This window comes from Poecilia latipinna, unplaced genomic scaffold (assembly GCF_001443285.1).
Source record: "Poecilia latipinna isolate Pla-1442-1.1 unplaced genomic scaffold, P_latipinna-1.0 Scaffold1234, whole genome shotgun sequence".
Lineage (NCBI taxonomy): Eukaryota > Metazoa > Chordata > Actinopteri > Cyprinodontiformes > Poeciliidae > Poecilia > Poecilia latipinna.
Window position 1 is genome coordinate 139886 of NW_015113850.1, and position 18071 is coordinate 157956.

The 18071-nt window shown below is 39.7% G+C and overlaps 2 protein-coding genes across 2 annotated transcripts in view; one reads left to right on the forward strand and one right to left on the reverse strand.

Moving 5' to 3' along the window:
• Positions 1-10184, forward strand: part of glt1d1 (glycosyltransferase 1 domain containing 1) — a 31709-nt gene extending 21525 nt beyond the window's left edge. Inside the window, exons 9-12 of the mRNA XM_015054187.1 lie at positions 1910-1953; positions 4570-4690; positions 5566-5664; positions 8012-10184. Coding sequence (XP_014909673.1) covers positions 1910-1953; positions 4570-4690; positions 5566-5664; positions 8012-8176 — 429 coding nt within the window. The 3' untranslated portion in view covers positions 8177-10184. The remainder of the gene's footprint in view (positions 1-1909; positions 1954-4569; positions 4691-5565; positions 5665-8011) is intronic.
• A 616-nt stretch (positions 10185-10800) lies between these two features.
• LOC106960836 (transmembrane protein 132D) overlaps positions 10801-18071 on the reverse strand; it is a 38119-nt gene continuing 30848 nt past the window's right edge. Inside the window, exons 5-9 of the mRNA XM_015054182.1 lie at positions 17790-17933; positions 13368-13573; positions 12867-13131; positions 12525-12716; positions 10801-12422 (exon numbers count right to left, since the gene is read on the reverse strand). Of these exons, the coding sequence (XP_014909668.1) occupies positions 11100-12422; positions 12525-12716; positions 12867-13131; positions 13368-13573; positions 17790-17933 (2130 nt within the window). The 3' untranslated portion in view covers positions 10801-11099. The remainder of the gene's footprint in view (positions 12423-12524; positions 12717-12866; positions 13132-13367; positions 13574-17789; positions 17934-18071) is intronic.

Consider the following 18071-nt stretch of genomic DNA (forward strand, 5'->3'; position numbering starts at 1 on the left):
TTAAAAAAGTTTTTCCACTTATGGGAAGTTTAAAACAAAACCCCCAAAAAAATTTTTTTTTTTTTTTTTTTTTTTTTTTATTTGATTTGATTTCACAGACCAACATAAAGTGGCACATAATTTTGAAGTGGGAAAAAAATGACACATGGTTTTAAACTATTCTTACAATTAAAGAAATAAAGAGTTCATTTGTATGCATCTTCTTCACTCTAAAATCCAGTGTTTTCAGAAGCCCCACAAGCAGTAAATGCGTTGTAAGTTGAACTCTACAAATCCAGCTGTTCTTTGAAAGTCTTTGAGATTTGCTAGAGAATGTTAGTGAATTCTGGTATGAAGTCAGCGGACAGGTCAGGGATGCAGGGAAACTAAAACTGGTCTGAAAACTTCTGTCTTGCGTTGCTTGAAAAATATCCGCAGACTGGAATAGGCAAAATGATTGGAAACCATTCATAATTGTACTTTTTGCTGCTCTTCATCGTGATGCACCACTAGGTATTGGTCCCATATGAAATTACAATAAAAGTAATTAAATTGTAAGATTTAAAAGCAGTAGATTTCAAGGGGTTTGATACTTGAATGCATTATAAAATGTCTTTGACTTCTCAGCTCTGCATATAAAAACCCAAGTTCAGTCTCGGTGCTCTGTTCGCTTTGCTGTTTCGTTTCCAATCTCGCTCATTGATTTCTGTGTTTGCTGTCTTCTCTTCCCCTTCACTCGGTTTGATCTCACATCAGTGAGTCGTACTTAAGCATCTGTTCATTCTCTCAAACAGTGGCGCCAGGCGAAAGGTATGTTGTGCCTATAGCTTCGCTCAAAAAAGCAGCTCAGTAAGACATAGCCAGAGGCATATGCTCTAACTTACTGCCGCTTTGTGCTTTCCGCTACGCTTTGTTGATGCCTGATGAAACGCTTCAGTGGAAGGAGAGAGAGACGTGTGATTCATCTCGCTCTGAATCACAGCAGATTCGTGTTTGTTTTTTTTTCTGTGAAATAAGTAGATCTTAGCATCTTCAGCGTTTCCACGTCTTTAGTTAAGGATGTTTTAATAGCTGCACTTTTCCCCCCTTCTTTTTGTTTCATTAATAAAAGCAGGAAATCTGCAGAGGATGTAAATGCAGGAAACTCAGTGAACAGGCGGCAGAATAAGCCATGCCTTGCTCTGTCTATAATGACGCACTATAAATTCCCCCTCATAATAAGCTCTCTGGCTGTGCAACATCTGTCAACAAGAGAAAAATTCAGGTCAGCGATGTTTGTCAGCAACATCTTACTCCTTTCTTACTAGGCTTTATCAATTCAATTGAAAATGCAGCTTGTATAAAGAGCGAAAATGCATGAATGGATATATTTGTTTTTTTGTTTTTTTTATCGACATTACCTGCGACTTTGTGAACTTTAGAAAAACTGAAATGAAAAGAAGCTCTTTTTTTTTTTTTGATGCCACAAGGGAAATCGTTTTGTCCCACATGCAGCAGAGTAACAATAAATTAACAATGGCTCTAAAACAAATCCCAGATCACTAAAATGCTCCCCATCCAAAGAGGTTGATTTTATTGTGCGCTATCTTACGAATAAATTAGATATAGTCATTTCAGGATCGCGAGATGAGAGAGAGCATTAAAACTACCAGTTTGCTTGGTGGCATCTCTGACCCAAATTGCTATGCTTCGACTTCTCTGAGGGCAGGCTAATGCACGCAAATCCTACATTGCAATTAATCAGATTGGCCTCCCACCCCACCCTGACCCCAATCTCTGAAAATACAGGATTTCCCAAGAGAGTGATTTTCTCATGAAATAAATTCTTGTGACATTGTTTATCTTATCTGTAAAGCTGTTACGGATCTGAATCACCAGTGTTTGTTCTTGACCTCTTAATCCTAAATCTACAAATGTATTTATTTCCCAGGTTGACCTTGCACTCACTGCAGAAGTGGAAGCTGTTGTTAAACGGTAAGGACTGTGACACAAACACAAATACGCTCCCCTGCCAGGCCACTTTTTACTTCTTCTTCTTTTTAAGCTGCAAACATTTGGGTGTGACATTAAAATATGAATATGAGACATTTCATCTTATTTTTCAGGTATTTACTAGGGATAAACGATATATGAATGTTATTATCGGTATTTGCCGATACTAGTCAACTTTTATATATCTGTGTCAGCCCCATAAGTAAAACTGGGCCAATATCAATAGCCGATATTTATTTTCATCTCGCCGTTTGTTGTTTCAGGAGGGGGAAGGTGTTGGTCATGTGATAGTTAAGCAGCACAGGATTGTTGGATGTTTAAGCAGAGAAGCAAAGTCAGCGGTGTGGTTGATTCTTTTTCCACAGTTTTGAACGGGTAGGGCAATGCATATAATATCAGTAAATATTGATTACCGGTAAAAACAGTGATATCGGATAGCACTACCGGCTGACAGGGTTGGGCGATATGGACTCTGAATTTTATCACAATATGTTGTGTTACTATTTTTATTTCAATAAAAATGATGATAAAATGTTCATTACTTCTTTTTTAGGTAACAGTATGAGTGTGAATGCACAGCATTCATAGCACCACATCACAAACCCTATTTCTGAAAAACATTCACATTTAAAATAGGCTTCCTCAGGACGCCGCTTACTTAAAGAAGTGTGATTTATATTACCAAACTGCACACAGTAATTGTATGTAATCATTTTTTCTAATGCACTGATATTCATTGAAGCTCTCATGAAACAACCTGGAGAAAAAAGGAAAAAACAAAAAGCATTTTTGATTGATACTGTCAGATTCTTTGTTCTGTTTAAATGCAATTTATCAAGACAACGATAAATCAAATGATATAAAAGTTTTCATGAAGAACAGTACAATAAATGCCCATCCCAACAGACCCAAGATGTTCATATTGGTGCATCAATAGTATTTACAGATGCGTCTCAGAGTTCAGAGGCTTTATTTGCAATGGAACCTCAAATATTTAGGTTAACAAACGTTACTCCTAGACATTCAGCAGGAGATAAAATTTGGTTTGGCTGTGCATTTATGGTTAGCAGTGAAACCGACATGAAAGCCAGAGAACCGTCTGTTGGCTTAAAATGAGCCCATGTGAAGCTGAGGTTCACTGAAAATAGGTCGACGTCATTGTTCAAACGTTGACTATAGCAAGAACAACCATTTGGTTGTTCTCCGAGAAGCTCAGAAACCGCTAAGGTTGTAAGTAGAAGCCTTGCAAAGGCTAGAACAAGAAAAAACACCAGCAAGTTGTGGACTGAAACTTTGTTAAATATTTCTTGTTTGTCTAAAGCTTTACAGATAAAAGTGAACAGAGTACTCTCGAAGAAGCAAACCACTCATTAGACAGAAGGAGAGGAAGGCATGACCCTAGTTTGCCAAAAATCTTCTGGAATGAGCCTCAAAAATCCTGGATCAAAGTTTTGTGGGCTACATTCGGACTGTCATAAATCAGAAGTGGAGACAATTGTGATCTTTTAAAAATAAAGCCGGCAGTGTAGAATGACAGGAGGAGACGACTTTAAAACAAATCTTTTCAGAACAATAGCTTAGTGTAGTAATAATTGTCGTTGGCTAAACATCTATAAGTCATATAACTAACCTTCTTTCTGTTCTAGTCAGAAATTATTTCTTGGTCTTATTTGGGCTTTCAAATCCCACGGGCCACACAAACCATATGTCATTACTATATCACTCCCTGGAGCTTCTAAAGCCAGCTTGCCCCCTGTACAAGTCAGCACATGCGTAGCTCTGACTTCCTCTCTAGCTGAGTCTGAGATATAATGAAACCAGACTGGTTTCAACCCCTCTCAGCACTTTATTCCAAATATGCAAGCTCCTTTGTGAAATGCAGATGTCTGGACTTGGGCTTGAGATTCTGCCGAGCTCAGACGTCTACATGGAGAAAAAGTCTGCTAATTTAAAGAAAGGTGTAACCCAACTTGTAGTTGGACCTTCCATTACACAGCGAGGTGATGACCATAACAGCAAAGACGCTGATCTGGATCAAGAGGTGTAAGGTTTTTACCTGGACAAGCTTAAACCCCATGCAGTGTTAATTTCACCTGCAGAACAAGTTGCAAGTTAGAAATTTGCTGAAAGATATTAGTTGTTATTCGCTCTATTAATCTGTTTTAAGTCAATTTGGTAACGCTTTATAAATGTGGTATTAAACTAGACATAATAATAAGTACTGCGTTCGCCCTCTAAAGTTAAATCCCCGTGTTTGCAGTCAAACCCAAAAATAACCTAACTGTCTTGACCGTTCCGGTACTTTTAGAGGGGATAGCTCATAAAATGGCCGTGCTCCACCAGCCATCTCTTTGTCTCATTCTCCCCCCCTCTCTCAAGTCTTGACTGAGTTTGCAGTTTTCCTGCCAAAGACTTTCAGCACAGCGAAACCCTCTGCAGCAGGAAGCTGCCCTGTCCTGTTAAGACTTTACCTGAGCTCACCGTGCGTGTCACACTCAGTGCCACCATGTGTCCTAGCCTGAGCTTGTCGTTGCCGTTCAACATCATTCACGCCTTTGTTGGCCTCAAGTCGCACAGAACTCAGCTTTGCCTCTGCAGGGCCACCGGGGTCTTCTTGGCGCAGGAGAGGAGCCAACAGGAGCTTCATGCCGCCATGAAAAGGTGCTTTGCCGTAGTCAACAGCTCCGTGTCAGAGGGCATGTCAGCAGCCATCTTGGAGGTAAACATTTACAAGAGGGTTGAGGGGGGGGCATTTATTTTTTCTAGGTATTTACAGAGAAATTATCTTCTTACTCACACCCATTCAGTTGTAGATGCTTTTACAGATATTTCTCTACTGCTTTGCAACAATATTGTCAAGCTAATTGAAGAGCCGCTACCAAAATTAATTGCCCGACTCCAATATGTCTATTCCTGAGTGGAATCAAGCCTCAAATTCCACTTAATCTTCTTTAAACACAGTCAATTAAGACAATCCACAGTGGGCTTAAAGTCTTCTTACTATGTTTGGGTGTTTCACCCCACAGCCTGCCGACGCCAATATAAATCGCTAATTCTGTAAGTGAGAGCCGGCCAGACGGCTGTGTGTGCGCTTTTCTTTTCCTGCTGCGCTAAAAACGAGAGATTGATCGTACAGGTGCATCTGAGTGAATTAGAAAAATGCAATTCAATTCAGAGAGAAAACACACAGACTGATATATTCATCACTCTGTTTGTTTTGCTTTTTTTTTTATGGTAAGTTGTACAGCTAATGAAAAACGCATTTTCTCAGAAAGTGAGATTTTTCTAATTTAAGACCAATAAAAAAACGATCTTCATTATAGAAATGGTGCCCTTCTTAAATATGTTTGTGTACTGTCTTCCAATGATAGCATGACATTGAAATTAGACTTAACTTTCTATTTTTGTTTTTGTTTGAATTTCAGATTCTTTAAGGCATGATCACCAAAATTAACTGAAAAAAGCCACATGAAATATATCACAGTGTAATGAATCGATTTCATACGCCACACGTTTAGAAAGACTGAGCTAGATAAAATTTGTCTTGCTCTTCTAATTTAAGGACATGTATGTTCATGTGCCTCTGCTTCTCAGGCGATGGACCTCAGAGTTCCTGTTCTGGCGAGGAACATACCAGGAAATGCATCTGTGGTGAAGCATGGAGTCACTGGGCTGCTGTTCTCGTCTCCTCAGGTACACGGTCCCTGACCAGGTCACCGTCCTCTGCTGCCTAAATAGCATCTGTGGCCCACATGCTACAGCTACAGCCTCATCATTTGCCTGAAGAAATACTTCGATTCACAACAGCCAAATTAACTTACTTTACTTCAGCACATTACTTGATTTTATTGTGAAAACACAGATTAATTTGAGATTACAATTAACCAAAGGAATGTAGTTATTAAAGTGACATATCTTCAGTGTTCTTCCATGAAAACATATAAAATATTTATAAAAACATCATATTACCTCATGTTGATTAATCACTAAAATGTAGCAGCAAACTGGAAAGCACTAAATAGGACTCTGGTTATAAAACCACGCCTTTTCCTGCTTTAGCTACGTTTGTTGCGTAGGGAGGAAAACATATGCTGAGGCCAGTTGTCGAGGAACTAAAGCATGGCCGTGCCATGCTGTGACTGGATGTTGTTGTGTTGGCTGAGTTAAGTCCTCTCTTCATGTGTGCTCAGCTGAACTGCTGCCAAAAAGGTCACACAGATGGTTGCAGCAACTTTGACCAGATAAACTATGACCTCAGCTGGTACTGATGGCCAGTATGTGCCTGTTGGTCTGCCATCTTTTCACTCTTTTTATTTGTTTTAGCAGCTTGTCTTGATTTGGTCAATTGTGTTTTCAGTTTGTAAAACCTTATATGAGCCGGAGCCTTAATTTTGGGCTTTAAGTGATCAATTTGAGCTGTTCCTACACATCTGGCATAATTATACAACAGACAACTGGAATAAACCCAGACAATTTTTGTTGCTTTAAAGCCCCTTGAGGGGGCTAGGTAACTGGTTTACCTTGGCCAAACACTTTTTGTTGCCATCAACAAGTTTCCAGAATAATTCTGGTTAAATATTTTACTCCTATTTTTGGCAGAATTTATAGAAACTATTATATATATATATATATATATATATATATATATATATATTTTTTTTTTTTTTTTTTTTAATTTTGGGATAGTTTTTTTTTCAAAAATCCAAACTGTGTACAGGTTTCAACCATGTGACTCATTACGTTACGCCACCAAAACTCAATCCTGTCGACGTGTGAGAAGCTAAAACAACTTGCTCCAGTCCACTGGCAGGTTTGATATCGCCATAATTTGAGAGGGTCCAATTCCTTGCATGTTTCAAGAAATTGTAACCTTTAATGGTCAGCTGAAATCTGCAGCTCCCAACACGGACAATCCAAAATACCTTTTGGGGAATTGCTTTATCTTCCAAACAAGACAAAGATTGAGCTGTTTTGCCAGAGCAACATAAAAATATGTGTGGAGTTGTAAGCTTTCAATCCATAGAACAACTGTACCTACCGCCGATTATGTTAACGGCAGCATCAGTCTGTGGGGCTGTTTTGTTATTTGTGTTACCCACGTAATGCAGAAAGTGGATGGAATAACGAAGGAAAACTGCCTCCTAATTGTTCAATTTCGCTTTAAATCTACAGCTAGCTGGTCGAACCTTTGTGTCCCAGCCATGCAGTTATCCCAAACACATTTGTGGATTGGATGAAGCAGGTTAGCATTCAGCTTTTGGAAAGCTCAGCTACTTGGAAATTGTGTGTGGACTATTGTTAAAAGCAACTTTCATGTCATATGTGACTCTTCCTGCCTGAATACAAACATTTTACACATTAGCTGAGCTCAGTGCTGCTGCTGAGGACTGAAAGCTCTCATATGGCCAAAGAGAAGAGCCTCTTCAGACATGATCACTTCGCTCCAAGTGAAGGCTGAAATCGCATGCTGCCTGCCAGTGGCTTAAACTTGATGGGCCCGCTGGCTCGCCGCAGCACTATGTTGGCTGGTGCCTCGTAACAACACACAAGGCACTTTGACTTCATTTCCTTACACTCTGCTGGGCCGACAGATGAGTAGTGAGAACTCTGCATGATTGTGTGGACGAAAAACATCTCAACCAGGAATCAGTCAATTTTTTATTTGCTTTTTTTCCCCCCCTCTTCTTAGACAAATAATTGGACAATATTGTTCAGCTGCGACATTTGCATTGTTTGTTGCCCTCTTCCGTTTCTAAGCAAATGAGAGATGGCAGCCAAAAAACATGAAAAAAACATGAAAAAAAATCTGTTGGATATCCATATTTGGATCTGAAGCCATAAATATCTTCTACTTTTGGCAATGTACAAACGCTTTTGAAGTATTTAATAATCAGTGCACTGGCTTCTATCTTGGGTTCTGTTCCTTTGCCTGGGATTTTTTTTAATGCTTTAAAGTAATATATCTCCAAGCAACTTCACTGGTAAGCTTTAAGTAGCTCTTGGCAGTAAATGGGTGTGATTTTGGCTTTATCCTCTGCAGGAATTTATGCACCAGTCTCAGAGGCTGCTGTCAGATCAGGAGCTGAGAGAGAGAGTGGTAAGGAGTGGAAAACTCTACGTGGAGGAACATCACACTGTGAAACAGGAGAGGGAAACATATCAGAGGCTGGTGGACAAGCTGCACAAGGCCCAGTTTTCAGCCTAGCTGTGTACTTTCTCAGGAACCTTAGTTGCAGAGAAGAGGATGTACTGTATGTATATTATTTTACTTATTTAATACAGTTATTCTTCCATTTATTTAAATAAAATTAAAGTTCTATTAGCCCTTCCTCACTGTAAGCTATGTAACACTGAACCAAAAGCATGGATGTGTTGGAGTGTCACATAATGTATTTGATGTCTGTGAAGTTGCCGTCATGTATCTAAATATAATGTAAGCAATTTTACATAAAGGGAACTAATAAAAATTTGCAAATAAAACGAAAAAAAAAATCTTCCTTTGATTTTCTTCACTGATTGATGATGTGGAAATCATTGATACTTGAATTGTGTCCCATTCTGGTGAGACAAAAAGTTATGCTGGCCAACTCGTTTATTTTTAATGAAGTGCAGCAAATGGATTTTCAAGAACCCAACAAAATCTGAAGTGAGTTTAAAGGGCAAAGGGGCAAATGAGGTCCTTCCAATTTGCTGTATAAATTTTGGTTTTGGTAACGCACCGAAGCCATGATGGACAGAAAAACTGTAACATGAAATGGAAACTGAAGCGGTACCTCAGTGATTGACCTGCATTCTGTACCAGATATGATAGACGGTTGCTCGCTAAACCTGTTGAGATTTTCTGTTTCCCTGGTGTGAAGAAGGAGACTTTTTAATTCTGGTTAAAAACAAATGATGTTGAGGAAAAAAAAAATCAAAAATAAGAAGCTGCCTTAACCTGTTTGGAAAAATTCAGTCGTCTTCATTTTAGACCTGCTAGTGAATTTCATCAACCTAAAATACAGTTCAGCTTCCCAAATAAGGCTTTCCTGACATGATAATTTGCAGATTGGGAGGAATGTGCAAAAAAAATTAAATCAACAACTTTATAAATACCTTATGACACAGTAAAGATCGTTATCACTTATTGTAGAAGAAGCATTGGAAGAATAAAATTGGTCAGGGATGATGGGAAGAGGTCAGCAACAATACTGAAGAAGCTACAGAACATTCAGATTAATAGTAGCTTTCTAGATGTGACAGTCTCCTGTATTCTCCATTTGTCTAAGCTAAAGAATATGGTCGCTCTTATCTAATCTGGCTGAAATCTCCCACGACTTTGCAAAAGACTGTTCAAGTCCAGTAAAACCCCACTTGAACTTTGGGTCGATAATTCCTAAAGAACAGCTTACCTCAGTGAATTATGGTTCTGAGAGCCTCAGTCTTTGGGGTAATGCAAAGCTGCAGTATGCAACTTGCATAAACAATCTATTTTTTTTTTTATTTCATCATGTGCAACAGTTTCAGAGCAAAGACATTAGATCAAAAATATTTACATTATTCTCATATCCAGAGCAGGATCAACCACATGTGTGATTTACAATGTGGAAACAGAGTGGGACGGGTCTCCTTTCTGCTCTGATTGAAGGCTGTTTGCTGCACGACAAGGCTGCTGTCAGACTGACTACCTGTAAGTCCTTTGACTGTGGGAAGGTCAGCTCTCGCTGTAATTGCAGTAAGATTAGTGCTTTCACATGTTGTCATAAAAGTCTGTTAGCACAGAAAAATGTTGCTCTATGTGTCGTTGGTCGCTTAAACAGAAAAAGGCGCTCATAAGTCGCTAAATATAACAAAGTTGCTCAGTTAGCAACAGTTCAAAGGGAAGGGTGTGAGGAGTGCGTACACGAACTTGATTGACCACGCCAACACCCTCCTCCTGGCTCTGATTGGTTGTTTCTTGGTGGGTTTCTGCAGATGGCAGCAGAACCACAGCTAAAAAGCAGAGGAGCTCAATTTTTGTGTCTCATATTATATTGTCACGGCATGGACAGTTTAAAACAGTATATGAAAACCATATTGTTTATAATAAAGTGGCATACTGCAGTTTGAATTTCAGATGGAGTAGGTTTGGTCAAAGTGACTGAATGGTTAAGAACATTTGAATCTATTCCAACCACGAGATCGTTCTGACCCAAAGACTTCAACGTTTTATTATTTTCAGGATCTTTGTGAGTCCAAGTTTACATCTAAATCAACAAAAGCATGAGTCTATCAGAGGAAATAATATTTTTTTTAAAAATGGCTTAGCAATAGTTCAAAACAAATCTGACAGTATAGCTGCAGGAATCACCTGAAGACGGCTGATCTGACAGATCTGCGAATCCTTTTTGCAAGGTAAAGAGAGTAAACTGCCAAATCAATGTATGGGATGCTGACAGACTCCTAACAAAGAAGAATAGTAAAAATCAATTGAGAAACGCTTTAATAAGGAATTAATACACACTATTGTAATCATGTTGTTGCCTCTTCATTTTGTACCTTCTAACCAAGCTGCCAACTTTTCAGTAATTTGCTACATGTGGGAAAGATTTTGAAATTTTCAATCATGGTCACATTTCAACAACCTAGCATTTTAACAGGTACTTTAAATTATAATTATTGTTCAACCCCACAGTGTTTTTTTTAATTAAGATGCAATGTCAAAGAATGTTATTTATGTTTTTAATAATAGAAAAAAAAACTGAACATAATATACATTTTATTCTTTTAAATTAGTCATTTTTATATATAAAAAAAAGTTGTTTGGCTGAACTCTGTATTGTAGGTGTTAATTTACATGTTTGAGTTTTATTTCCTCAGTATTTTTTAGAGTGTGGTGCATCAAGGGTGCCTCATGCAGCATGAACACGTTGTGGCTTTAAATATTGTCTATACAATAATGCATCTGCTCAGCCATTTGTAGCATCACCACATATATCCATTCTCCTATATTAAGTATATACAATATACAAGACATGTACACGTAAAAGGCCTAAATGGGCAATGAAATGTTGAGGAGGCCTGATACAAAATCCCATTTTCCTCGACAAAGGCATTGAGGTGATCGAAGCCACATCTGCTGTACATGTGAGGTTTGGACGGGTTCTGTGTTATAACTGGTCCCCAGGCTTTATGATGGGCACTTGAGGTTCGTCCCCACTACACTCTTCCTTTCCAACCCAGTGGATGCCGTGGCCGTTTTCCTTGGGTGAGAAGTGTGGCGAATGCTGGCGCTCCAGTGTGGAGAACGTGGTGAACTGAACTCTCTTTCTCTTGCTGGTGGGCGAGTGAAGGGACTCGCTTTGTATGGGTTTGGTCCGGTGGGAGCTGGCACAGCTGAGGGGAGAGTCTGTTGCGGAGGCCAGGCAACTGGGCCTCCTGGAGAGAGAGGCAGTCTTGTCGGGCCCAATGTCAATCACAGTGGTCGCCGTGTGCGAGTCTTGCTGGACTGGACTGCACGGCACAGTCATCACCAGCTCGGCGTCTGTGCCGAGCCAGACCCAGTCGTGCCTGTGCCCTGTGGGCTCCTGGCCATGAGAGGGAGGCTTCTTATGCCTGAACTTCACAACATACGAGATGCAGTTCACGAGGAACACCAAGATGGCCAGGCAAAACACACCCAGCAAGGCGTACATGCCGATCTCCAAGTCTGTGAGAGGCCTGTTGGCCAAAGCTTCTTCACCACTTTCTACCTCTGGCATTTTGGGTCTGGGGATCTCCACCTTGGTGGGGAAGTCGTTGTAGTTGACCAGATTCCCAGGGGCTTTCACAGTGCTAGTAAAACTAACACTGCTCATGTCTTCCACTATCATATTGTCTGAGCTGTATACTTTGCTGCCTTCTCTGGGGCTGCTCATGAGGCTGACATTCACTACGCTGGTTGGACTGCCAGCGTTTTCTGGTCCTTTCGTCTTGTCCACCCCTCCGAGACTGCCGCTAGTCATAGTTCTCACAGTAGATCTGATTGTGGTCGGGATCTTCTGAATAGCACTCTCCTCTTTGTTTGAATTTGGGATACTCGAAGGACGAAACTGTGATGGCCTCCGCTGCTTTCTCTCGACGTCCGTCTCTTCCCCGTCGTTGCCATAGTCATTGTTGCCGTCTTTGTTGCCAACGGAGCTCCGGTCTACGCTGCGGGTTGCTCCACCTGGCCGCCGAGTGTTGGCCTGAAACTTGACCTTAAGGCTGCCGTTGCCCACAGCCACGGTACTTTTGCGTTTAGACTTTTGGCAGGATTCACAGATGGACATCTCTACTCTAACCAAGACTCCTTCGCCCTCACCCTCTGCCACTACAAGAGGAGGTCTGCCCTGCACTGACACCACGCCCTGATCAAGAGATGTCACGGTCAGTCGGTAGTTGGCTGGATCATAAATGTCAAGAGGCGTTTGGTTGCCATCACTAAACTGGACCCACGAACTGACCAAAGCTTCCTAAAGTAAAAAATAAAAGAAAGACAGAAAAATAGCAAAAGTTATGACTTCCTATAATTTTGGTTTCTTCAGAAACATTAAAAATAAATTATAGAAGAGTACCTGTTTCGGGCTTTGTAGAACCTCTTGTGTGGTTGTTGTAGCCAAGATGGCCCTGCTACTTCCTGAGCTGCGCTGTAACGTCATAGAGAGTCCAGAAACCACTTGAACACCCAACTCTGTGATGCTCACTTTGTCATCCACAACTTTGACTGTCGTCTTTGCCAAGACAACATCCGACAGTGGAGAAAACACCTGTCACACAGCAATGTCCGACGAGAATAAATAAATAAAAGGTGACTTATATCAGGATCCAACTTCAATCAGGACTTAATAAATGCTGATTGTGCAGTTTGTCACTTGCTAATTTCTAAAAGCATAACAATCAGTGGTTCAGCCTGTTACCTGGATGTTTGTGGTCCCAAAGTCTCGTCCTGACAGCACCCTTCCTTCCTGAAGTCTTGCGACTCTAGGGTCCTCGACCTTCATGAAGTATCGAACCAGCCTTGTAATATCCACCTGCCAATCAGAGCCCAGGAAATAGGCAGTAGGGTCCCGCGGGTCTTCCTGCTCAGCCACAAAATGGGTGAGAACCCGCACAAGCGCGTGTTGAAGCTGGAGCATGCAGCCTTTCCCTTTCCGTTCAGCCTCCTCACTGTTCCAGCCAGACCTGGGATAGAAGCACGCAAACACACGTGAAGTTCACACCTGTTACGCAGGAAACGTCAACCTTCAAAAATGTAACCCTGCTTCTTTGCTTGATTTTATTATTCCAAATTACAGAATCGTGTCCTTTAAATTCTTGGAAAGATGTTTAAATTACCTAAATCAAGTGTTTAAAAAACAACATGTAGAAACGACATAGGGGGATTTCGTACAACGTAATACCGTATGTGTGTCTCTCACCTTTTTGAGGTCAGGATTGGAACCCTCCAGCTTTTGATCTGACTCAGTTCTGTGTCTGACAACTCAATCTGCAGCGGAAGCTGAGGCATCCACACGTTTAGTTCGAGCTGAGCACTCAGGTAGCTGTAGGTGAAGTTTACTACCATCTTCACCTTGCCTTTCGTCTCCTTGCCATTCACAAAGACGTAGTCGCATCTGTCTGACACCTGGACGGAGGATGAGACAATAGCGGAGGAAGCAATTCATCAGATCACACATATCAATTTGATCACCTGTCTAACGCCGTGAATTTGTGTTCGCACTGGTACGTAGACGATCTCTATCCAGCACAGAGCAAATTTGTTGTCCATGAAGGAGATGTTTGTCATCTAACCAATGACAAAAAATAATTAAATATTCCCATAAAAGTCACTGTTTTAACAAATAGGTCGTTCCTACAACAACAAATGGGCTTGCAGCAGTTTTGCTCTGCATGCTGCCACCGTAACGTCAGCTGGCTGTAATAAAGCACCGTGATGATCCCCAGTCCACAGCGTTAGGAAGAGGCAGCATTGCAGTTTTATGTTAATTCAAATATCTTGCGGTGTGGTGCTGACATCAGTTGCTCGAACCGCCATGTGCATTCGTTGCATCTTAATTTCAAAGGTGACCTTTGCGAGTTTTTTTAGGTGTCCACGCCACGGAGCTCACGGACGTTTTGTGACATTTATCAGGAGTTTCTCCTTGAGCTCGTTAACAGTTTCTCTTCTGCTTTCAACTAATTAGATACATGGTTCTCACACTGTGGTACTGATGTCACATGTGTTACGTGAGCTGCCAGTAATAGTACTTTGAAGAATTTTTATGTTAAGGTATATTTTGCAAAGTATATATGAATAAATTAACCTTTGTGCACTCATCAAACAAACCACCCTTTAAATTAATTCACAGCAAAAACATGCGTGGCTGAACGAAAATCCCAGATCAAAAAAAAGTCTTCAAACTTTTCTTTTTCTTTCTCTCTTGACTTGATGAAAGGATCTAAAGCTTTAATGACTTCTAGAATTTTCACTATGTGAATTTCAGCTTAATTTTCTGTTTTGATATTTTTTTATGAATAAAAAAAAAGTTAGTTTCTTTTTATAAAATAATCTTATGGGACTTGGACTTCTGTAATGACATTAATAGAGAAAATTACAAGAAGTTGAATTTGAAGGAATACCTTTTTTTTTTTTTTTTTCAAAATCACAACCGTTTGTCAAAATGAAATGCTGATATTTCCAGATGCATGGTTTTCGACTTAGAGGCCACCAAACTTAAAGATTTGGTTTCATGGAAGCCGGTTGGGCATTTTTGGCATCCAAAGAGAGCCTGGATCTAAAGAATACTAATTCAACCAAACCAAAACCTACCACAGTGAAAGGAGATTAATTCACCTTTTGTGTTGAACTCTATATTTAAGGGGGGTTTAAGTGACGTGCGAAAAAGAAAATGCTCAAGAGTTCCTTCAAAAATCCACAACGCAAGATGTGAGTTACGAAAGTGTAATAAAAATGAAAAAAATAAATAAACATGGGAAAATATGTATAACATACCACTAATAACCTCCTGTGATTATCTACTTACAGTTGAACAAATAAGAGAGACAAAAAATGTGATCCTCCACTTGAGGACATATCCTCTTGCACAGCAGGATCTGTCCGTTAAAGGAGAGTTGAGGGTGTTCATCTTTATAGATTTCATGAAATAGTCATTGATACAAAAGAGAATTTTAAAGCAAACCCTGAAGCTGTGCGCAGAAAATGGCTCCACTGACCCTCAGGTTTGAGAGGGATTTCATTTCCATATTAATGTAGCCAAACGGCGTCTATCATGCTCTTTAACTGCACTGTAAAAAAAAAAAAAAAAACACACACACACACAAAAAAATCTCTAATTTATGGTAAAATACCGGCACCTGTGGTTGCCAGAATTTTACCATACAGGTACAGAATTTTCCATAAAGTAAAACTTTTATTTTTTTACAGCGTGGATTAGTTTTGTGCTTTTCCTTGATGGAAGGATTTGGATATCAGTAAATTGGTTTGATCGGTGATCCACACGATCCATGTGCCATCCCTGCATACCAAATAAATCTGCTTCTGTACCAACCAATGTTCAGGTTCCAAAATGTGATACTTGCTAACTGATAAGCTCGGTGAAAAGATAACTTTTTGCTTTCAACTCAAGCTGATAATGCATTTTCAAACACTAAATCAATACATCAAAAACTACCAAAAGAGGTAGTAAAAGATTTGACTTTCTATTTCAGATCTGCAGCTCCCAAACAATGTATATCACACATCTGCCCACTGCTAAATAAACCATCAATTATCGCTTAGATAGCTCACATTAGCACCAACTACAATATTATCTAATCACACTCTAATATTTATTGTCTACACTGAAGAAAATTCACTGGATGCTGAAAGGGTGAAAGTGGCAACCTGACCTACCTTCTGATCGATTCAGGAAATAATTATGTGACTATTTGGAGAGAGCATTGTGATGTCATTCCCAGATACTCACTTAATCCTTAAATATTGAAATGAGACAGTGACATAACAGAAGTAATGTAGCCTGTCCTGACGCGGCAGAACACTGTATATTTCACACCCCTGATACCAGTTTTTCAATAAAACAGGATCATGGAAAGATCATGGAAACAGGGTGACATAAACCTTAGCATTTACAGAGCTAGTACTCATATTCAAAATGTTGAATATAATAGACAATAACTGAATAAGACTTTAAGAGAAACATCATTAGAACTGAGTTGGTGAAGCCTTGTAGTTAAGATCAGGCGAACAGCGTCTGTTTCACGAATAACCAAAGGAAAAATACAAAGATTCGTGTGAGGAAGATGGAGCCATGTTTTTCTCAAAGGGCCGGCTGAACGTGAGTCATTTCAGGGCTGAGTTGTTGCTTTAATCATAAGCCCATGATAACATGACCTCATCACTGTCCACTCTCCTTTTTGCCAACTGAGATGCAATGACATATTTTCTTATATAATCCATACATCAAATTTCAAGAAACATTGCTCAAGCCTGTAAATAGTTTCACTGACTAGAATTAGAGTGTGACCTACAAGACCTTGTTTGTTCAAACATGTTTTTAATACACTTGTATATAAGGAACGCTGTTTTGTTTGCAGTTATTTTAAACACAATTTGATTGGTCCAAAAAAAAATCTTCCTGCTTTTAGATATTTATCTGAAATAGGACTTTTGACATTCATCACCAAGCAGAGCAATAAATGGAAACGTCTGCTTTGCTTCACTGGCACAGCTACGTTTGTAATTTTCTTTCCCAATTAATACATATTCTATAAAAGGTATGACTTCATACCGCAAAAGGTGAGCTGCTGATTATTTGAGTGGTGATTTGATCAACATGTAGTAATCTCCAAAAGAAAAAAGAAAAAAAAAAAGTCCACCAGTTTTCAGTGGGATATTTAATCATGATACGTCCAACAGGAAATTATCTTTACATATATTCAGCCTTTGCATCTCTCCTGCACGTTGGGAAATCCCAGCCAACACAGCAGATTACACTTTCTTTCACTTTCATCTTGTGACGTGAGCTGTCCATTACAGATAAATCCATCTCCATCTATCACTGGTATGTTTGATACCCCTTAGGCACAGCAGAGGAGGAGAAGGATATCTGTGTCAAGCTGTTAGACTAAGAAGATTAAAGTGAATGTTTGTGACCGGAGCAGCCATTAGGTCAGCAGACACGCAAGGAGCCACAGTGAGCTCAGAATGAAGGAAAAGACGGGTATATTACAGGGTTGAAAGGCTCTGTTTCATTCACCGTCACGTTTTTTTATATTCATTCATAATTCCACTTTCTTAACACCTTTATCCACTCAGTGCGTGTTTATCCCGTTCTGTCGACCTCAGCATTCTGTGTTTGAGCCAAATGAAATTCACTTATAAAGCAAGAGCATTTCATGATGGCTGAACCCCTCATGCTCCACCAAATTAAAATGTACCAGAGGTAAGGGTCTAACGCATTTGTTTATCCAGGTAAACGCTGTTGCCTTTGCTCTCATAACGAATGATGAGATGAAGAATAGTTTGTCACTTTTGTAAAAGATTACGTGCACTTAGCTATCTGTGAGAGTCAAGACGACGATTTCATATATGGTAAAAAGGGAGCAAAATTAAATAAATTGATGCATCATTAAATCATTGATTAAATGTACCGTGAATACATGCATATTTAATTAAATGTCTTTTTTTTTCTTTCTATTTAATAATATATTAAATATGTCGTTAAGCTATTACAATGCAAACTTATAAATAGCCAACAAAAGACGTTTGGTCTGCTTGTTGCGCATGTAAACTTTCGGTTTCAACCGAATAAAGATTGAATTCAATAATAGATGGATTATACCTTGAGAACATCTTCGTCAGAGGAACCACAGTCTGTGTAGTCGGAGACATCAGTGACCAGTCCGTCTTCTTCCACAGCCACTGTCCTCACGGGCATCACTACTTTCTTTCCAGTCAGCACGGCGGTGTTCAGGATCTCCGTGTCCTGCAGGGAATGTAAAGATCAAGCAGTGTCATCAGCAGAGCAGCAAATATAAAACATCTCAATGTTTCCATGTTTAAAAATATGTATGATTCAGACACTGAATGGGTTATTTTCTTCTAACAATTCCTGTCCAGGAGA